The 21,155-nt window shown below is 46.3% G+C and overlaps 1 protein-coding gene across 1 annotated transcript in view; it reads right to left on the reverse strand.

The window, feature by feature from the left end:
• Positions 1-49: 49 nt before the first annotated feature.
• The window catches only part of lmf1 (lipase maturation factor 1), a 27,875-nt gene continuing 6,769 nt past the window's right edge, over positions 50-21,155 (reverse strand). The window contains exons 4-11 of the mRNA XM_055904220.1: positions 20,265-20,413; positions 8,200-8,265; positions 4,518-4,685; positions 3,789-3,969; positions 2,382-2,535; positions 1,963-2,146; positions 1,276-1,388; positions 50-800 (exon numbers count right to left, since the gene is read on the reverse strand). Coding sequence (XP_055760195.1) covers positions 635-800; positions 1,276-1,388; positions 1,963-2,146; positions 2,382-2,535; positions 3,789-3,969; positions 4,518-4,685; positions 8,200-8,265; positions 20,265-20,413 — 1,181 coding nt within the window. The 3' untranslated portion in view covers positions 50-634. The remainder of the gene's footprint in view (positions 801-1,275; positions 1,389-1,962; positions 2,147-2,381; positions 2,536-3,788; positions 3,970-4,517; positions 4,686-8,199; positions 8,266-20,264; positions 20,414-21,155) is intronic.

Genomic DNA, 21,155 nt, shown 5'->3' on the forward strand with positions numbered 1-21,155 from the left:
ACAAAGACAACAACGGCTAGGGGAATTTGTATGTAGTACAACACTGCAATGTCAATCTAGTCATTTTATTTGAGGGAAGGACTCAGGCTCTTTCAGTGGATGATTTAAACCACTAGAATAGTTGGACAACCTGCTTGGGGTAACAAACAAAAGGTACATGGAAAGTCTAGCTTTGTTCCAAAATAGACCTTTTATTTTCAAAAGACACAATGTGTGTACCAATCCTTCCCGTGAATAGGGATATGCCACTCTGCCACAATAGGAGAGTTGAGGGGATGACACACAGTCCATGTTGGGGTCTGTCTTGCGATGTGAGCCCAACATGGACTGTGCGTCATCCCCTCAACTCTCCTATTGTGGCAGAGTGGCATATCCCTATTCACGGGAAGGATTGGTCATTCTTTAGTGCATACAGCAGATGGCAACATGACATGCTGGAGACGAGCAACATAGAGGAACAAAAAATCTTTAAAAAAATTCAGAATGGCACAAATTCCCCAATATCAGGGTTCTCATGTCAACATGTTTGCTTTCAGAGCATATTTGATCCCAAATTATAAGGGGGAGCGATACCTCGGTGTCTCAGGCATCCGACGCTCATAGAATACATCAGTGTGATTGGTCATACAGTAGGTCAAAGGTCAGGATGGGGCCAGTTCCGGGACTTGAAGTATCCCCTGAGCGCGACCAGATCCACAGCGGGGAAGTAGGCTCCAATACGTTTCCTCACCCACCATTTTCCCTGGGGACCACTGCCAGGCAGGGTGAACCTATACTTGAAGTGTTCTCCTCGGACCCACCTGGGGAAGGAAGAGGGGGGTGGGGGGAAGAGAGAGAGGAATGGTTAGTGTGACTGACAGAGAGAATACAAAGACACATTTCATATTGAGAGGATACATTCCACTAGAGGGGGCTAGAGGACAAGGATTCTTTATTTTATTCTATTTAATATTTAAGAGAAAGTGAGGCTTGCACGTATTATAACGCAGACACACGCACCCACACACACGCACACACAACCTTCCACTTCCACTCTGCCTCAGCACAACACTGCTGAGATCAGTTACGCCTTCAATGCAGCTGTCTCCAACGGCAACTCCTGGCCATTTTAAACAAATTAAACGGACTTACAAAATAAACTCACACAGTATGTATCAAACTGATTTACGCCATCTTCTGTTTTTATCATGGACAACCCTGTAGTGGAGTACATAGTTTGTGGGCTTTAAAAATAAGGGCATCCAGTCTCCTCTGTGTTAGTCAGTGTAAGTGTACCTGGGGTTGTCTCTGCCCTGGAAGGGGTTGTATTCCATCAGTGAGAGGATTGATGTGTCGTTGGCTAACAGTCTGCCTGCTATGTGGATCACCCACTCACTCTGCTCATAGGTCTGGGAGAGAGGGAGAGAGAAGGAGGGTTAAATACATGGAGAAAGAGGGTGTTCTGAAGTAGACAGAAAAACAGGGGACATTTGAGTGAAAGATCAACTGTCATATCGAACAAAGCCCTCAATCTGAAGCAGTCTACCATTCCAAACTTTTGAGCGGATATTGAGCTGATCTGCGACATCATAAACCTTCCCCCTCTTGCCAAAATGTCTGACTGGGATTTTCTTGGTTCTGGGATTGGATGTAAACCAGCGGGAAACCCTATGCCCTGAGAAGGGGACGATAAAACAGCGCGCCACACGGCCGAGTCTCTGGCCAGAACTACACCTGAGAGAGCTGTAGCAAGAGTTGAGAATAGTGTGGGCAGCCAGCCCTGACAGAGGAAATTACTCCGAGCAGGTAGTTCTGGGTCCAGACTTTACACAGAGTTAGCCAGCTCACATCCAAGGCAGGAATTTCCCACAAAACCAACAAGCAGTAAAACAAATGAAACAGAATCCCTGATTCTTATATGTCAACTTAGAGCCGGGTACTGTAGATCAAAGGTCTGTGCTGAGTCCCGGACTCTGACTGTACCTGGAAGGCAGCGAACCACATGAGCCAGTCGAGCCTGTAGTGGTAGGGGGAGATGAGGCAGGGGCGTCGGGTCAGGTCCCCTGGCTTACACAGGAACTGGTACTCCTCCCACACAGCCTCTGGGTCCTTAGGGTCCTCATTCATAGTACCCTGTAGAATCACCTCCGTCCGCTCCTTAGTGATACTGCACAGAGAGGGAGGGAGGGAGGGAGGGAGAGGGGAGAGAGAGAGAAATGGAGGGAGAGAGGGAGGGAGCCAAAGAAAGTTGTGAGGGAGGGAAAGTTAAAAAGGATGGCAGATAGTAGAGAAAAGGAGAGGACCAGAGAATAATAGAATGAGAGGATGTGGCAGTTTGGACTGATCAAGTGGAGAGATACAGAAAGTGTTGAAATAAAATGAGAGGAAGAGGAGAACGATACCTGCCGAAGGCCCCGTAGGTGTTGACGATGCGGAGCGGGTCAAAAGACGTGTTCATCACCTGTTTGGAGCTCAGCAGGTTCAGCACTACAGGAACGCTCAGGTAGCCAATCAGAACGCCCAGAGCCACATTCACCACTCGACGAAAAAGCATACCTAGGATGGAGAAGAGGTGCAAAAAAAGAGGAAGTGTGTGTGTGTGTGTGTGTGTCTGTCTGTGGAACTCAAGATACCTCTGGCAGTAGCCAGAGAGAGGGGCTTAGCCTATGAGGTCATGAGGCATTTAGCCACTGACAACTGGAGGAGCTGACAGCTCCAAATCCCCACAACCCATCTCGGATTGAAATGCCAACCCGTCAACCAGTCCCACGCATGTTAAAACCATCCATCAGAACTATACCTGTTGTTTGACTTAAATAATGGACTTTTATGACCCCCAAAAATTCTAAAAAGCAGCCATGGTGCAGGTAGAGAATGTTAGGGCCACTTAGCAGATATATTACCCAGCATAAAACTAAAGCCATTAGCGATTCCTGGGAGACCAATTAGCTAGAGCCTATGCCTGCTCTAACACACCACATGGGCATTCCTTCCTCACTTTCTCTCTTCCTCTCTCTCCATCACCCTCTTCCACATCATCTCCAGCTGTCTCTCACTCTCGTTCCATTCCCTCCTCCCTCTCCTCAGCTGTCCCAGTAGTAATCCACACTCCTCCCATCGTGTCCAAATCGTAAACCCTTTCCTTTATGTTCATGTGCCAACTGCTAGGCACCCAGTCACATTGGTAATGTGTGATTAGTAATGCCTAATACCCCCTGCCAGCACCCTGGTGCTGTCTACCATCTGTCAAGGCCCTATAGCCTGCTAGCCCGCTCCAGATGTGCCTACAGCCAGGTGTGTGTGTTGGAGATGGGGATTGGAGGGTGGGGAGTGGAGAAGGTGGAGAGGGGTAGGGTGCTCATGTGGACCCACTCAATGACTGCTCTTTGGGGTTGTAAACACAAAGCTAAGCCAGGCACATGGGAAGGGGGAATCCATAGACACACACACAGCGCGGCTGGTAGAGACATCAGTCAGGCCTACCCAGTGGAGCGGTAGTCATGTTGAAGGCTGATGTAATACCTCTTCTCCCTCTTTCTGCCTGACATCATTAGTCCCAATCATAAAACACCTAGACAGGATAGCAGGGCCTCTAACACCAACTGGATGAAAATAAATACCCAGAAATCCTGGATAATACCCACAATACCGTAGCCCTGTCTGTATCGATTACTTCATTTGTAAAGTTGGGTCTGGGCAGGATCAAAGAGTGGTGTAGGTGATGGAATGAAGATAGAAATATAATGATCTATTCTATGGTGTGTGGGCTCTAACTCCTTTAGGAAAAATCATGTCTGTTTAGTAGGTACCCCTGGTGGGCTTGGGGGTCCATCCTGCTGCCTCCTCAGCCTGGAGGTCCAGTACGGCTTGTTTGGCCCCTCGGCCAAACGAGAACAGGAACCCCAGAGAGGCATCATCAAAACAGGCCAAACTGGGAACTATGGTCAGCCAATTGAGGAAGCTCAGGTTCCCACTCACTATGAGAGTCACCTAGAAGAGGAAAATGAGGGTAGAGGAGGAGAAACAGAGGGGAGAGGAGGAGAGACAGAGGAGAGGAGGAGAGACAGATGGGAGGAGAGACAGAGGGGAGGAGGAGAGACAGATGGGAGGAGAGACAGAGGAGAGGAGAGACAGAGGAGAGACAGAGAGGAGAAACAGAGGCGAGAGGAGAAACAGAGGCGAGAGAAGGAGGAAAGAGAGTAGATGGGGAGAAAGGATAAGGAGTAGTATTTAGATTCCTCCAAAGGTACTGCCAGAAAGATAGCATGATATGACTGATGAGGATCATCTGCTTTGGCTAATAGTTCAGCATACTGCAGCGGGGAAAGTCCTGATTTCCTGTATTCATTCAATTATAGCTGGCTCTGAATAACACTCCATTCATCAAACTGATGACTGCAGTTGCCATAAAACTGCTGTCATGCACCAATGGTTCCACTAGGTGGCAATGTGACGTCAGAGCTACTAAAGGTATACTTAGGCACAGATCTAGGATCAGTTACCCTCCCAAAATCCTAGCCTTTCTACTGTCATCTCACCTGGAACACTATCTGCAGCGTCCCGTTGACCATGCACATGCGTCGCCCCAGGAAGGTGAAGAGAGGGACAATGAGCTCGATGAAGTGATTGGACAGAACCTCGAAGCGATGGAACCACCATGGGGATTGGTGCATATAGTATGACATGGGGTTTGGCACTGGCTGAGTCTGGAGGGAGAAAGAGAAACAGAATAGATACAGACAGACTGAGACAGGCAGGCACTGGCAGTTTGTCAGACACACACACCACGGAATTGTACTGTTGATCACCACACAGTGAATCTCCAGAGATCGCATTAGAGAGGGGAGTCAGTACCTTCACTCCTTATTTTGGGGCCACCTAACCCACCACATCCTTCCAGTCTCAACCACAGAACTGGGATGAGCCAGAGAGGACCAGACACTGACCCAGGGAGAGCACAACCACAACATGAGTACTTCCAGGTCAAGGAAAAAGCAATTTGTCTCAGTTTCAAAATAACCATATCGATACTCAAATATGAGCAAAGACAGAGGGATAGAAAGAGGCAAATGAAAGATAAGTCATTGCCGTAGCATGAGTGTTACGGTGTGTGTTTTTGCATGTAATGGTAAGGATAAGCTAATGAAAGCACAGCTCATCACAGATAACACTGAATGAACTCTATGTTTGCATGGATTTACATGGTGTCCCTCCAATGACTGCATTTGGATGGCGATGAATGGCAGTGAGATAGTGTATAACTTAACATCCCCACCAGCTTTCCCACTGGCCACAATGACTGCCCAAATGACACCTTGTGCCAAACATGAAATGTAGCTGATCTTAAATGTAAAATAGCTATAAAAAAAAAATAATGTTCCCCCTCATTGTTTTGGCATAAAACCATGGGACAGAATGGCGTGGGGAAACAGTGTACAATTATAACACCACACCTTCAGGAAGGTTTCCAGAGCTAAGTAAAGCTACTGCCTATTTTAGAAATGTCCTGAGAGAGCTCTTTCAGTACAGAACCAGACAGGGCTGGAGAGTGAGAGAGAGAGTGTGTGCGTGTGTGAGAGACACCACACCCCCAGACAGCCTAGGGCACCGAGCCTGCAACCTCAGATAACCAAACATACCCAGTATGCATACAGCAAACAAACTAACAAAAAAAAAAAAAACACCCACCAACCCCCCTCAGCCAGCCTCACATAGCTTCTGCAGTCTTCTTACCCATGATGCATTGCGCTGTGTGGCCCTGCCGTGAGTTTTGAGAGATTGGAGGCTGAAAGGGAGCAGTGTGTTAGCGTAGCGTCAAGGGGGGTCAGGCAAACCTTACCTGGCGCCCTTGGCTTCCGGTAGAGGGGGTAGGGGGTGTTAGGTGTGGGGGGAGGGGGGGGGGGGGGGTAAAATGTAAATCTGCTTTACCCCTGGAGGTGTTGACAGGTTAGGAGCTGGCAGGTCAATGTTTAGACGGGGATATGGGCCCGTTAGTACCTCCATGCAGGCTGAGTCCGAGTCTTTAGGATCCCATATATGCTTTACCATAACCCCAGGTTAAACAACATGGACATCCAGGTTAAACAACATGGACATCCAGGTTAAACAACATGGACATCCAGGTTAAACAACATGGACATCCAGGTTAAACAACATGGACATCCAGGTTAAACAACATGGACATCCAGGTTAAACAACATGGACATCCAGGTTAAACAACATGGACATCCAGGTTAAACAACATGGACATCCAGGTTGAACAACATGGACATCCAGGTTAAACAACATGGACATCCAGGTTAAACAACATGGACATCCAGGTTAAACAACATGGACATCCAGGTTGAACAACATGGACATCCAGGTTGAACAACATGGACATTCAGGTTGAACACAAACACTATTGGAATGTTTCCTTATTTTTTTTAACACTTTTTGTCAAATTCTACAAGGCGTTCATTTAGTCTCTGATCCATACATGTTCACTTGGCTGACCACTACTGTTGCCAGAAACCCATTAGCCTCCACGTGAAGCCTTAACAAAGCTGACATAATGATGTAGGCTGATGGATCTGTAACAGGAGGCTCAATGGGCATGAATGAGACCCCTGTTTCTCAGCAGACTCTCTCAGATAGGCGTGATGGTCCACAGACAGAGGTCCCTTCGAGTTAACAGGGTTTAGAGAGGAAGGTGGTAAGGGGGTATGGTAAGGTGCCAGGCATCCCTCCACACCTCTCACCTAAGAACCCCCAAGACAGAAGCAGCCTGGACTAAGGGAGGTTGCGGGCATATTTGGATATAAGTGTTGTGAGGTAAAATTTCAAGGCAACAATTATGACAATACTGATAGGGTAGAGGAGTGACAAATGAACATGGACACAAAGGTACATGACACAAATTAACATGGACACACTTACCCACTTAAAAAAACACTAACCCACAAATAGGGAACAGAAATCAGAAAATCGTGGCCACGAATTAGAAGCCCTGCTTGACCAGTTAGACATTTGAATGTCTGTTCAATGTTTCACCCACCCTGTCTGTCCCCCTTATAAGGCAGCAAATTAGGCCGTTGAACACACCGTTAACTCTAATCAACCTCAAATCAGTTCAACTGGTCTCCTCCTTATATCATCATGACTCTTTATGGCCTATAACTTGCTAAAGGCAGGCTCTTAAAATGGCGGGCATAAAGAAATTAATGAGTCGTCGTATTGACCAAAGAAAATAACCATGTTTCCCATTTAATGGGAATTCCACCCAGCAGGCGAACAGAGCAAAAAGGAGCAGTGCCGGACAGGACTAACAGACTAAGCATGGGTTTGTCATACGTTAAAACCTGTGCAGTGAAGTACTATACAAGGAAGAGAGATTCCTGGTATCAATAGTAGGACGAAGTCGCCCCTGAACATTGATCCAAGGTCAGTTTAATGTGTCGTCCCCTTGATGGTTAAGGTTAGGGATTTGGTGAGGGGAAGCTGATCCTAGATCTGAGAGTAAGTTGTAAGTTCTACCCAGACAGAGCATGTCAGTACAGTATGTATGCATCAGTAGAGTCCAGCCTAAGGACAGTAGACTGTTCAGGGACTTTTTCAAGGCCATAAAAAGCCATAGTCAGTCAGACGTGGTGTATTCCTGGTCTCTGTCATTAGACAAAACGCTCCATGCCGTCTCATCTCCCAGCTGTGTGGGTTATAGCCTAGAGATGACACAGCTGTGTTCTCCCTTCCTATGGAGAAAACCCAACATGAGGCATGTCTAGCAGCCGTTGTGGCAGACAGTGGCTCCCAATGTCCTATCATATGCTAAGAAATGTATCGTCACCCACTAAGTAAACAGAAGTCCTATTTCTTATCCAGGACCAAGACTTAAACCATTGCCTCAGTCGGTTTCAATTGAACTTTTAGGTCTATGTGTAAGCTTATTGTTTATCCTGGGGAGCTCCGCCTAAGGAGAATATCTAGCTTGGGGAAGCACTGGTGTGTCCACGGCCAGCCAGACAGGAGCAGTCGATCCAACGGTGTGGCACAGGAAGATAGATAACAAAGTGATTAGTTTAACTCAGTTTGGGACAGCAGGCGATTGATACGGATCATGTGCCAAGGCCTGATCTCTCAGCACGACACAGCACAGGCCAGGGGAAAGCCCTGACGACAAGATGCCAACAAGCACTGCTGACAAGGATTGAGGGAACTGTATTGCACTGAACGCACACGCACCTCGTAGTGGTAGTCCATGCACGTCAGGTCCCTCCAGCAGCGGTCCCCTCTGATCTTGATCAGCCCCTGCGGAGAAGACAACGACACGTCAATCATTCAGCTCATCTCAGGGTGACATTTTCATGGTGCAGACTTAAAAATGGGACCCTCCATCTTTACCATCCCCCTGGCCAGTGGTTCTGTCCAGGTGTGTTAGTTTGTGAGCTTTGTGGAGAGCATATCATTGGGACATACAGCAATGACATGTCCTGCTCCAATTGACCAACAGTCTGTATTCAAATCTGTAGATTTTGTATTGGATCGGTCTGTATCTAATTTAACATCCTCTAAATGACCATGAAACCAAAACTTCAGGCCTACTACCATGTCAATACAGCATATAATCAGTGATCATTCAATATGAACCACGACAGTAGGAAGGTGTGCTAACAATCACAACCAATTCTGGAGGATTGCAAGATGTGGGTTGGTATGATACAGTTTGTATGTACATTAGATAAGAGTGACTCCATATTCAACCAATCTCCCTCATGATGGCCAAAGCAGCATATTACTTCTGTTGGTACCTAGCTAGCACTAGCACTAGCAAGCTAGCTAGCGGTTAACTCTGAATCGCCAATGGCTAGCTAAATGGTGAGAGATAGCTATTCACACAGAGCGACTCAAACAAGTATCATGTAAAACAACCTGTTTGTTGCATAAAGGCTCTTTCTGCTCGTCAATTCTGGCAGAATAAACATTTGTATACAGCCAAGGCAAAAATCTATTTGTTGTGATTGAATAAACTGTCTCCATTCAAGCCTTGTATAAGTTGCCGTATTGTTTGCCTGTACAAATGAAGAGATCGTTTGTTGTATTGCAAAGAGGAGAGGAAGATTATATTGCAGTAATTAAATTTCCACTTTCATTCATTCCGCTATGCGTCTGTTGAGGTACAACGGAACTTTACATCACAGGTCACACCATCACAGTGTATGTGTTGATGTCGCTGGCTAGATGAAGACAAAGCCATAGAGGAGCTCAGTCCGTCTATGGTAACTCGACTGGGCATTAAATACTGCGGCGCTGTGTCTTGTCCACTTGAACAGCTCCTAGTAGCAGCTCTGTGGGTCTGTGGCCATTTCTAATATACTACTCTTCGTTCTAAGCTTAGTGTTAAGGCACACGGTGAAGTTGCCCCCTACATGTCAGTTAAAATGAATAATAAACGCTGCATTCGGAAAGTATTCAGACCCCAATTACTTTTCCCCACATTTTGTTAAGTTACAGCCTAATTCTAAAATTGTTTAAAATTGTTCCCCCCCCTCAATCTACACACAATACCCCATAATGCCAAGCAAAAACAGTTTTTTTAGAAATGTTTGCTAATTTATAAAAAATAAAACAGTGAAAAATGACATCTACATAAGTATTCAGAGCTTTTACTCAGTACTTTGTTGAAGCACCTTTGGCAGCAATTACAACCTCGAGTCTTCTTGGGTATGATGCTACAAGCTTGGCACACCTGTATTTGGGGGGTTTCTCCCATTCTTCTCTGCAGATCCTCTCAAGCCCTGTCAGATTGGATGGGGAGCGTACTGCACAGGTATTTTCTGGTCTCTCCAGAAATGTTAGATCGGGTTCAAGTCCGGGCCACTCAAGGACATTTAGAGACTTGTCCCGAAGCCACTCCTGCGTTGTCTTGGCTGTGTGCTTAGGGCCGTTGTCCTGTTGGAAGGTGAATTATCACCCCAGTCTGAGGTCCTGAGCAGGTTTTCATCAAGGATCTCTCTGTACTTTGCTCTGTTCATCTTTCCCTCGATCCTGACTGAAAAACATCCCCACAGCATGATGCTGCCACCACCGTGCTTCACAGTAGGGACGGTGCCAGGTTTCCCCCAGATGTCACACTTGGCATTCAGGCCAAAGAGTTCAATCTTGGTTTCATCAGACCAGAGAATCGTGTATTCTCATGGTCTGAGAGTCTTTAGGTGAGTTTTGGCAAACTCCAAGCTGGCTGTCATGTGCCTTTTACTGAGGAATGGCTTCCGTCTGGCTACTCTACCATAAAAGGCCTGATTGGTAGAGTATGGCATAGATGGTTGTCCTTCTGGAAGGTTCTCCCATCTCCACAGAGGAACTCTAGAGCTCTGTCAGAGTGACCATCAGGTTCTTGGTCACCTCCCTGACCAAGGCTCTTTTCCCCCGATTGCTCAGTTTGGCCAGGCGGCCAATGATGGAGGCCACTGTGTTCTTGAGGACCTTCAATGCAGCAAAAAAAATAATTGGTACCCTTCCCCAGATCTGTGCCTCGACACAATCATGTCTCGGAGCTCTATGGACAATTCCTTCAACCTCATGGCTTGGTTTTTGCTCTGTGGGACTTTATATAGACAGGTGTGTGCCTTCCCAAATCATGTCCAATCAATTGAATTTACCACAGATGGACTCCAATCAAGTTGTAGAAACATCTCAAGAATGATCATGGGAAACAGGATCCACCTGAGCTCAATTTCAAAGCTAAACCTGTTTTATCGTTGCCATTATGGGGTATTATTTTAGAATAAGGCTGTAACGTAACAAGATGTGGAAAAACTCAAGGGGTCTGAATACTTTCTGAAAGCACTGTATGCATGTTAGGCCTCCATGATATTCACAAACAAAACAAGAGAGACAGGAGCAACTGAATGACTACTAAAGCAACTGAATGACCCGAGAGAGCGAGGGATTCATGTTGAGCGAGAGAGGGATGCATTGACGGATATGAAGCTGGATTTAATGTGCGTAATCATATTAAATGAAGCATGAACAAAATTAAGAGAAAAATGAGGAAGGCCAACAGCTGATGCGGGCTATGACTAAGCTATCTGGCTCGGATTTAATCTCCAATTCTAGGAAATAAAAAGCAGCACTGATAAAAGACGAGCGGGAAAAATGGAATTAAAAGCTGGTTAGCGATCCATTACTTTCAAATGAGCTTCAGAACATTACGACTGACTCAGAAAACAGTCAAGGGGGAGAAGTAGTCTTCACTCGTTTTCCGACTTGTGTTTCCTCTTTGGATGCTCCAGAGAACTTAAAGCCACACCTCTATCTGCTCTTTGCACAAACCTATGAACCAATGCAGTTACCAGTGCCTGCTGCCACACACATGGCTCAGTCAGAGCTCATGCATAGGTTCTCTCCTCAATGGTCTCATGCACCACACAGACCAGTCCTAAAGGTCTCTCTGTCCCTCTCCACTAATGCAATAGACGCTGATTGGGGAAATCAGGGTCTATATTGCAGGCTGATATATCGCTGGGGAAGCAGGGAGAGAGGTTGAGGGACAGCGGGTGGGGTAGATGCGCTCGCTGACGGTGGACACCTAATTCATGGGTTACTTTTGCTATTTATCAGCGAGCATTCTTGCATCTACAACATTACAGATAATCTAATAAGCGCGCCGGGAATGTACTTTCTCTCTTGAAAAATGTGATTCCATTCATTTGAAAATTACCCCCCCCTCCCCACCCTCCACCTTTCAGCTGGGCTATAAACTTAACCAGGATAAATGTAGTTGTCTGCTTGTGCCACCCGCCTGCTGTCCTAATGCCATATCAAACAGGATTGTTTACTACCTGCAGCGACGGAGGGCCATTATGAATATTCTATTGAAGTGCTTCTGGTGTACATGAATAATAGTGTTGTCCTGTGCTGTTCTCAAATCAAATCGAATGTTATTTGTCACATACACATGGTTAGCAGATGTTAATGCGAGTGTAGCGAAATGTTTGTGCTTCTAGTTCCGACAATGCAGTAATAACCAACGAGTAATCTAACCTAACAATTCCACAACTACTACCTTATACACACAAGTGTAAAGGGATAAAGAATATGTACATAAAGATATATGAATGAGTGATGGTACAGAACGGCATAGGCAAGATGCAGTAGATGGTATAGAGTACAGTATATACATATGAGATGAGTAATGTAGGATATATAAACATAAAGTGGCATAGTTTAAAGTGGCTAGTGATACATGTATTACATAAAGATGGCAAGATTCAGTAGATGATAGAGTACAGTATATACATATACATATGAGATGAGTAATGTAGGGTATGTAAACATTATATTAAGTGGCATTGTTTAAAGTGGCTAGTGATACATCTTTACATAAATTTCCATCAATTCCCATTATTAAAGTGGCTGGAGTTGAGTCAGTATGTTGGCAGCGGCCACTACATGTTAGTGGTGGCTGTTTAACAGTCTGATGGCCTTGAGATAGAAGCTGTTTTTCAGTCTCTCGGTCCCTGCTTTGATGCACCTGTACTGACCTCGCCTTCTGGATGATAGCGGGGTGAACAGGCAGTGGCTCGGGTGGTTGTTGTCCTTGATGATATTTATGGCCTTCCTGTGACATCGGGTGGTGTAGGTGTCCTGGAGGGCAGGTAGTTTGCCCCCGGTGATGCATTGTGCAGACCTCACTACCCTCTGGAGAGCCTTACGGTTGTGGGCGGAGCAGTTGCCGTACCAGGAGGTGATACAGCCCGACAGGATGCTCTCGATTGTCCATCTGTAGAAGTTTGTGAGTGCTTTTGGTGACAAGCCGAATTTCTTCTGCCTCCTGAGGTTGAAGAGGCGCTGCTGCGCCTTCTTCACAACGCTGTCTGTGTGGGTTGACCAATTCAGTTTGTCCGTGATGTGTACACCGAGGAACTTAAAACTTACTACCCTCTCCACTACTGTCCCGTCGATGTGGATAGGGGGGTGCTCCCTCTGCTGTTTCCTGAAGTCCACAATCATCTCCTTTGTTTTGTTGACGTTGAGTGTGAGGTTATTTTCCTGACACCACACTCCGAGGGCCCTCACCTCCTCCCTGTAGGCCGTCTCGTCGTTGTTGGTAATCAAGCCTACCACTGTAGTGTCGTCCGCAAACTTGATGATTGAGTTGGAGGCGTGCACGGCCACGCAGTCGTGGGTGAACAGGGAGTACAGGAGAGGGCTCAGAACGCACCCTTGTGGGGCCCCAGTGTTGAGGATCAGCGGGGTGTAGATGTTGTTACCTACCCTCACCACCTGGGGGCGGCCCGTCAGGAAGTCCAGTACCCAGTTGCACAGGGCAGGGTCGAGACCCAGGGTCGAGAGCTTGATGACGAGTTTGGAGGGTACTATGGTGTTAAATGCTGAGCTGTAGTCGATGAACAGCATTCTCACACAGGTATTATTCTTGTCCAGATGGGTTAGGGCAGTGTGCAGTGTGGTTGCGATTGCGTCGTCTGTGGACCTATTGGGCCGGTAAGCAAATTGGAATGGGTCTAGGGCAGGGGTCGGGAACCTTTTTGACTAAGAGAGCCATGAAAGCAAAACATTTGGAAATGTATTTCAGTGAGAGCCATATAATATATTTTAAAAGTGAATTCAACTAAATGTCAGTATAATAAGCTTCTGAATTTGTCGAAGTGCCGCTTTACATTCGACCGTTTCATTGATGTAATTTTGTCATTGCAAATTAGACACACCGCAGAACCTGCTCTCTCCACAAAGGCGAATTCTTCGGTCCATTCGTCCTGAAATGTACGATACTCGTCATCTTTTTTTCTTTTCGCCATCTTCTTCGTCGAAGGGTTAGCTTTGAGCTAATGACCGAGCAAACTGATTCAAAAGGAGGCGTTTACCTGTTTAACCTAGCAACGGCCAACGTAGGCCAGTATCATTTAATTAAAATAATGGACAATTGCTCCTGCAGCCCTGAACAGGACATGAGCAGTGAAAAATCGATGGATGGATTAAAACAAGGGAGAATAGGCCTCCCGGGTGGCGCAGTGGTCCTGGGTGGCGTCCGGGTTATTGAGGGTTTGGCCGGTAGGGATATCCTTGTCTCATCGCGCTCCAGCGACTCAGGTGGTGGGCCGGGCGCAGTGCGCGCTAACCGAGGGGGGCGGGTGCACGGTGTTTCCTCCGACACATTGGTGCGGCTGGCTTCCGGGTTGGAGGCGCTCTGTGTTAAGAAGCAGTGCGGCTTGGTTGGGTTGTGCTTCGGAGGACGCATGGCTTTCGACCTTCGTCTCTCCCGAGCCCGTACGGGAGTTGTAGCGATGAGACAAGATAGTAATTACTAGCGATTGGATACCACGAAAATTGGGGTGAAAAGGGGAGAAAAAAATAAAACAAATTAAAAAAAAAAGTGAGAATATTTTGTTTTATCTGCGAGCCAGATACAATCATCAAAAGAGCCACACCTGGCTCGGGAGCCATAGGTTCCCGACCCCTGGTCTAGGGTGTCAGGTAGGGTGGAGGTGATATGTTCCTTGACTAGTCTCTCAAAGTACTTCATGATGACGGAAGTGAGTGCTACGGGGCGGTAGTCGTTTAGCTCAGTTACCTTAGCTTTCTTGGGAACAGGGACAATGGTGGCCCTCTTGAAGCATGTGGGAACAGCAGCCTGGGTTAAGGATTGATTGAATATGTCCGTAAACACACCAGCCAGCTGGTCTGCGCATGCTCTGAGGACGCGGCTGGTAATGCCGTCTGGGCCTGCAGCCTTGCGAGGGTTATGTTTTACTCACCTCGGCTGCAGTGAAGGAGAGCCCGCAGGTTTTGGTAGCGGGCCGTGTCAGTGGCACTGTATTGTCCTCAAAGCGAGCAAAAAAAGTTATTTAGTCTGTCTGGGAGCAAGACATCCTGGTCCGCGACGGGGCTGGTTTTCTTTTTGTAATCCGTGATTGACTGTAGACCCTGCCACATACCTCGTGTCTGAGCTGTTGAAATGCGACTCTACTTTGTCTCTATACTGGCACTTAGCTTGTTTGATTGCCTTGCGGAGGGAATAGCGACACTGTCTGTATTCGGTCATGTTTCCGGTCACCTTGCCCTGGTTAAAAGCAGTGGTTTGCGCTTTCAGTTTCACGCGAATGCTGCCATCAATCCACGGTTTCTGGTTTGGGAATGTTTTAATCGTTGCTGTGGGTATTATGTCGCCGATGCACTTTCTAATGAACTCGCTCACCGAATCAGCGTATTCATCAATGTTGTTGTTGGACACAATGCGGAACATATCCCAATCCATGTGATCGAAGCATTCTTGAAGCGTGGAATCAGATTGGTCGGACCAGCGTTAAACAGACCTGAGCGCTGGAGCTTCTTGTTCTAGTTTCTGTTTGTAGGCTGGAAGCAACAAAATGGAGTCGTGGTCAGCTTTTCCGAAAGGAGGGCTGGGGAGGGCCTTATATGCGTTGCGGAAGTTAGAATAACAATGATCCAGGGTTTTACCAGCTCTGGTAGCACAATCGATATGCTGATAGAATTTAGGGAGTTTTGTTTTCAGATTAGACTTGTTAAAATCCCCAGCTACGATGAATGCAGCCTCAGGGTGTGTGGTTTCCAGTTTACATAGAGTCAGATAAAGTTCGTTCAGGGCCATCGATGTGTCTGCTTGGGGGGGGAATATATACGGCTGTGATTATAATCGAAGAGAATTCCCTTGGTAGATAATGCGGTCGACATTTGATTGTGAGGAATTCCAAGTCAGGTGAACAGAATGACTTGAGTTCCTGTATGTTGTTATGATCACACCACGTCTCGTTAATCATAAGGCATACCCCCCACCCCTCTTCTTACCAGAAAGATGTTTGTTTCTGTCGGCGCGATGCGTGAAGAAACCAGCTGGCTGCACCGACTCCGTTAGCGTCTCTCGAGTGAGCCATGTTTCCGTGAAGCAAAGAACGTTACAGTCTCTGATGTCTCTCTGGAATGCTACCCTTGCTCGGATTTCATCAACCTTGTTGTCAAGAGACTGGACATTGGCGTGTAGTATGCTAGGGAGTGGAGCGCGATGTGTCCGTCTCCGAAGCCTGACCAGAAGACCGCTTCGTTTGCCCCTTTAACGGCGTCGTTGTTTAGGGTCGCCGGCTGGGATCCGATCCATTGTACTGGGTGGAAGTCAAAACACAGGATCCGCTTCGGGAGAGTCATATTCCTGGTCGTAATGATAGTGAGTTGACGTTGCTCTTTTATTCAGTAGTTCCTCCCGACTGTATGTAATGAAACCTAAGATTACCTGGGGTACCAATGTAAGAAATAACACGTAAAAAAACAAAATACTGCATAGTTTCCTAGGAACGCGAAGCGAGGCGGCCATCTCTGTCGGTGCCGGAAGTAGCTAGCAAGTGCAAGCTGCGTTGTGTTGTGTGTTGTGTTCTATTCCTCCAACACAGAGCCAAAAGAGAAGATTTAAAGAATTGGGGAATATTAACAGTTCTTAGGGGGTAATAACTCACTGTTATGCAACATCAACTGTTATGCAACATCAACTGTTATGCAACATCAACTGTTATGCAACATCAACTGCAGTTTAAGCCAGGGGTTGAATGACAGACTGGAAGACGGCCTTGGATTGGCAAACCGTAGCGTTCGATATAAGATATTATGATTTCTGCAGGAAATGATATCAAAATGGCCCTTCGAAATGAAAGAGCATGGGAAAGAAACTTCATATGACACGTGTAGAGGGGAAAAACCCAGAATCAAAATGTATACAACAGCTTAAAGCACTATACGTATAATCAACTACAACACCATACAGCCCTTGGAGGACAAGCGCTTAAATCCTTACTTCTTCTGAGAAGACGACAGTCAATAAAAAGCACTGAGACGTCAACTCCAGTTGAAGCAGCAAGAACACAATGCAAACTCACTTCGAAAATCTCTTATTTAGACAAATAAATCAGCATTGATGCTCTGTGAGAATGTGCAACCAGGACATATTATTGACACATTGCTGGTCATGGGGCACGGAATACACAACAACTCTGTTTGACTTTGTGAGGCCACATTGGGGTTATCAGGGCATTAGATTCTGCTTATAAATCGTTGGGTGTTGACTATAATACAATTCAGTCATGAGGATCATCAATTCCCATTGTCCCATATTCTGACCACGGAGTAGGCCAGTTTCCCATTCTCCAGAGAACCTAGGTGGTTCGACTTCAAAGTTATTAGGGAGGCCATTTTGACAATCGTTTAACGGAAAGGCCTTTAACGATCTTCAGTTGTCACTGAAGTAGTGCTTTGTGTTGTTAACACCACAACAAAAAATGAGAATAGTTCTACTTTGTCAACAGGCATAAAAACAGTGAGTGGTTGGGTGCAGGCAGCCATTATCCCATGAAATTTGTCAGCCACCATTAAAAGAAAATCCTGGCCATGACAAATTGAGTCGATGCATGCGACTCCAATAAAAGACCATTTGAGCGTTTTGTTCCACAGCCCTGGGCTCCATCCATCCACGCCGAACCACAGAACTCCAGGTGCACGTTGGCTGCAGCCCTTCGCAAATGTGCAAACGACAGCGAGCAAGTCCGTCTATTTCCTGTTTGGGTGCCGCGCGGAGATTTATGCAGACTCCCGACAATAAAAGTAGGGTATGGTGGCAAGGAGAGTGAGCGGTGAAAATGTCGTGGCTGGTTTGGAAGGCTGTAAGTCAGGGACTGAGTAGAGAGAGAGTAGAGAGAGAGAGAGAGAGAGAGAGAGAGGCTGGGCAGGCTGAGGTAAGCAGGCCCTGAGGATGTCATTAGCACTACCCAGACCTAGAAAAAGGAGGTCGACCCGGGACAGTCGTAAAAACAGACACAGACTCCCTGCTAGACGACATGATACGCTAATGTAGGTACTGTACGGCTGATAACTGTCACATACAAGACGAATGGGTTAGGGGTTTGGTTTCGATTTTCTTTTACTATGCTTCCTACAGTGATGATACTTCCTAAAAACAGAATTCCCTCAGTGATAACCAATCATCAGTGTAAGAACCACAGAAACAATCACCAACACCCAATGACACTGCTTTCTCCCACTGGCAGCCATTGGCATCCAAAGACAGTCAGTAACCAGTTGCACACTGGATCAAGCCAGCATTCATTTCCCTACAAAGGAAAAAAGCCTATATACTTACATGTAGTATATTTTTCTCTCCCCCAAAAAGAGAAAACTTTCATTTGGCGTCAGGGGTTCATTCTGACTACAGTAAATGAAAGAGTGACGTGGCTCTGGGCTTGACCAGAGAGAGGGGCCAAGGGACGTCCTAAACCCGATCACCCCTGCCAGCTGCCTAAAGGTACGCCTCGATGCCCCTGCCAACCGCCTAAACAGGAAGGCGTTAAACACTCCCAGAAACCTTGAAACATGAACATGTTTCTCCGCAGGATGCAATCAACTACATTACAGTGAGTCTTTTATTCTGTGTCAACTTTTTATGCTACGTTGACCTCTCACCATCGGTAATTCCCAATACTGGAAAACAATGATTGTTTTATGCGTAGCTCCCCCTACCAACAATGTCCCAAGTCCCATCAACAGTCTTCGAGACAATAGAGAACTCCGAGGCCAATTGGGGCCAGGGCCAACCTCAAAACTCATCAACAACCCAACGACATGGATATGGGCCAAACCAACAAACAGCCTGCAGGAGACACTTCCTCGCAAAGTGATCACCCCAAAGGAGAATGGAACAGTCCAACCAGACAAGCACTTTACTGTATTATGGTTTTACTGGACTTCTTCAAAAACAGGAGCATGGGGGAGATGCTCTCCATCATTGCCTGGTGCACTCTTTCTACTAGGCCTACCGTTCCTCCTGCAGGAGTGTGAGATGTGATACCTCGTGCAAAGGCTGTGAGACAGCTAGTTTACTGGCCAGGTCCAACCTCTACCACACCCAATCATGGGGCACCACACCAGCTCACTAGCACCCTGATTACCATGATTGTATTTCACAGCTTAAACGCTGACACTGCCCTGTGAATCAGATCCCATTAGCACCACTTAGCAAACCGCCTGGACTTACCCTCTGATGCTAACAGCCTGGATAATGAAAGGTGTGTACGCACACGCGCACACACACACACACACATAGCTTAGGACGCAAAAGCAGAGGAACCATTGAGGAACAGGGTAAGAGAAAGAAGTGTGCTGCCAGGAGGGATATTTTTAACATGTGAGGAAGGGCCTGACTTGTAAAGTCACTCAAAAGAGAGAATCTGTTTTAGATGAATCTGCTGAAGGAAATTAGCAAAGAAGAAAATGTGATGTCCTCAATAGCACCGTTATTCAACAATTTTGACAGCATACGCAATCAAGATTGGATAAAACAGACAGAAAGTAGACATTGAGAAATAAAATCATTGAATTGGGTTATAAACTGATGCTTTCAGAATGTCCCCTTCACTTAAAGGGGTTCTCAATAGCACTCTAACAGTGGTCAACCCCAGAACAAGGGATAGATTACCCTGACCTAGTCTAACCAACACTTACATGACAAACACTGAGTGAACGTAGTATGGCTTTTATAATGGATAAATAATACTTTGTATTTACAGTGTCAATCTAAGGAACTTAAGACGTGACAAGAATTTCCTAAAAAGGTTTCAACTTTAACCTAATGTCATCCAAAAATCAAGCTCGGAGTCAATTTTCTAAACGATATGCTTTCAATTATAGTGAAAAACAAATGTAACCTAGCTGCCCCGACCACAATAAAAACCATGATTACCCCGTGATTAAAAAGCTGCTTATTGGTTAAGCCTCAGCCATGTCTGAGGGGACCCGAAGTGCTTTTCTGTTTTGAATAAATGTGTTGTAATGACTTTGTGTCTAGGGGAAATGACAAGAGGGGCTTGTACAGTTGTAAGCACTTAAAGTCAATCATACTCTTGGCACTGGGGTAAGGTGAATGAACATATAGCTCCCTCGTTGCTCCGTCCTCTTTATGGGCCTAATTGAAAAAACACTTTGGGCATTGTGGCAGGTTCCAACCCCCACGTTTTAAAAGACAACAGCGTTGGGTTGGGTGTTCTCTCTCCACTAAACCATAAAAGAGACAGACAAGTTGCCTGACTGACTGGTTCCATATTTGCATTTACAACGTCTGTTTTTCTTAGGGACGGTGTTTTGTTTTGACCATAGAGAAGTGTCTAACCCCAGTAAACACTTTTCCTATAAACACGTGAAAATTTCACCCGTGTTTTTTTCCACAGACTATGAGGGGAATTCAGTGTCAGTGTGATAGATGTGTGGGTGTGTGTGTGTCTGTGTGTGTCACTCACGGCGCCCAGCATGATGCGAACGATTAGCCAGCGGAAGGTCCAGATGGAGATTAGCGAGGGGGGGCAGCGAGGGGGCACCTGGGACAGACTCCACACAGGACACAGGAAGATCCCCAAGAAGCCCGTCTCCAACAACTGACTCTCCCAACCTGAAGACAGAGAGGGAGAAGTGAGAGGAAATGGGGGAGAGAGAGAGACAGAGGGGAGGAGAAACAGAGAGAGCGAGAGAGACAGAGCAAACGTTCAGAGAAAGCACGTCAGGGAGAGGGAGAACAGGAGACAGGGGTTTCAGAAAAAAGGACAGGGGCATGACGAATAGTCAAGCAGATGTGGGGAGAATATAGAGTGACAGTCCAAGTGTGTGAGTGAGGATGGAGAATAAGAGGAACCATGACATGGAATGAGATGACTAAGGGGCAGGAGAGATGAAGACATGGGATATATGAGAGAAAAGGCCATTGCTAAAGGACAAGTGTGGCAAAGGTCAAAAGTGACCACATCTCTCAGCATGCGAATGCTGCATGGATACATACATCAGGGGAGCTACTCAGTTACCACATCTGTGAGGAAGTAGGGAAAGTCAAAAAGTTAAGGCTGTGGAGAGTTTAAGAAGTGGAGAGCAAAAAAAAAGAAACTAATTCCCTTTGTGCATGTCACTTTGCATGTTTTTTGGTGATTTTTTTACAGTCTGAGCTGCCCTCACCATTCTGAAGCATTAGAGTCAAAGCAAGAAGAGCAGCCGGGGATGCTTTGAATAACCAAAATATGGACAGCTGTAATTGTAGAAGTGAATTAGGGCCAGTTATCCGTCTGTCTATGCAAACATCACTGTTCTGGAACGATCTCTATCTGTCATTCTACAATGATGACCACAGATAACCTCCTCTGGCT

Source organism: Salvelinus fontinalis, chromosome 1, assembly GCF_029448725.1.
Source record: "Salvelinus fontinalis isolate EN_2023a chromosome 1, ASM2944872v1, whole genome shotgun sequence".
NCBI lineage: Eukaryota > Metazoa > Chordata > Actinopteri > Salmoniformes > Salmonidae > Salvelinus > Salvelinus fontinalis.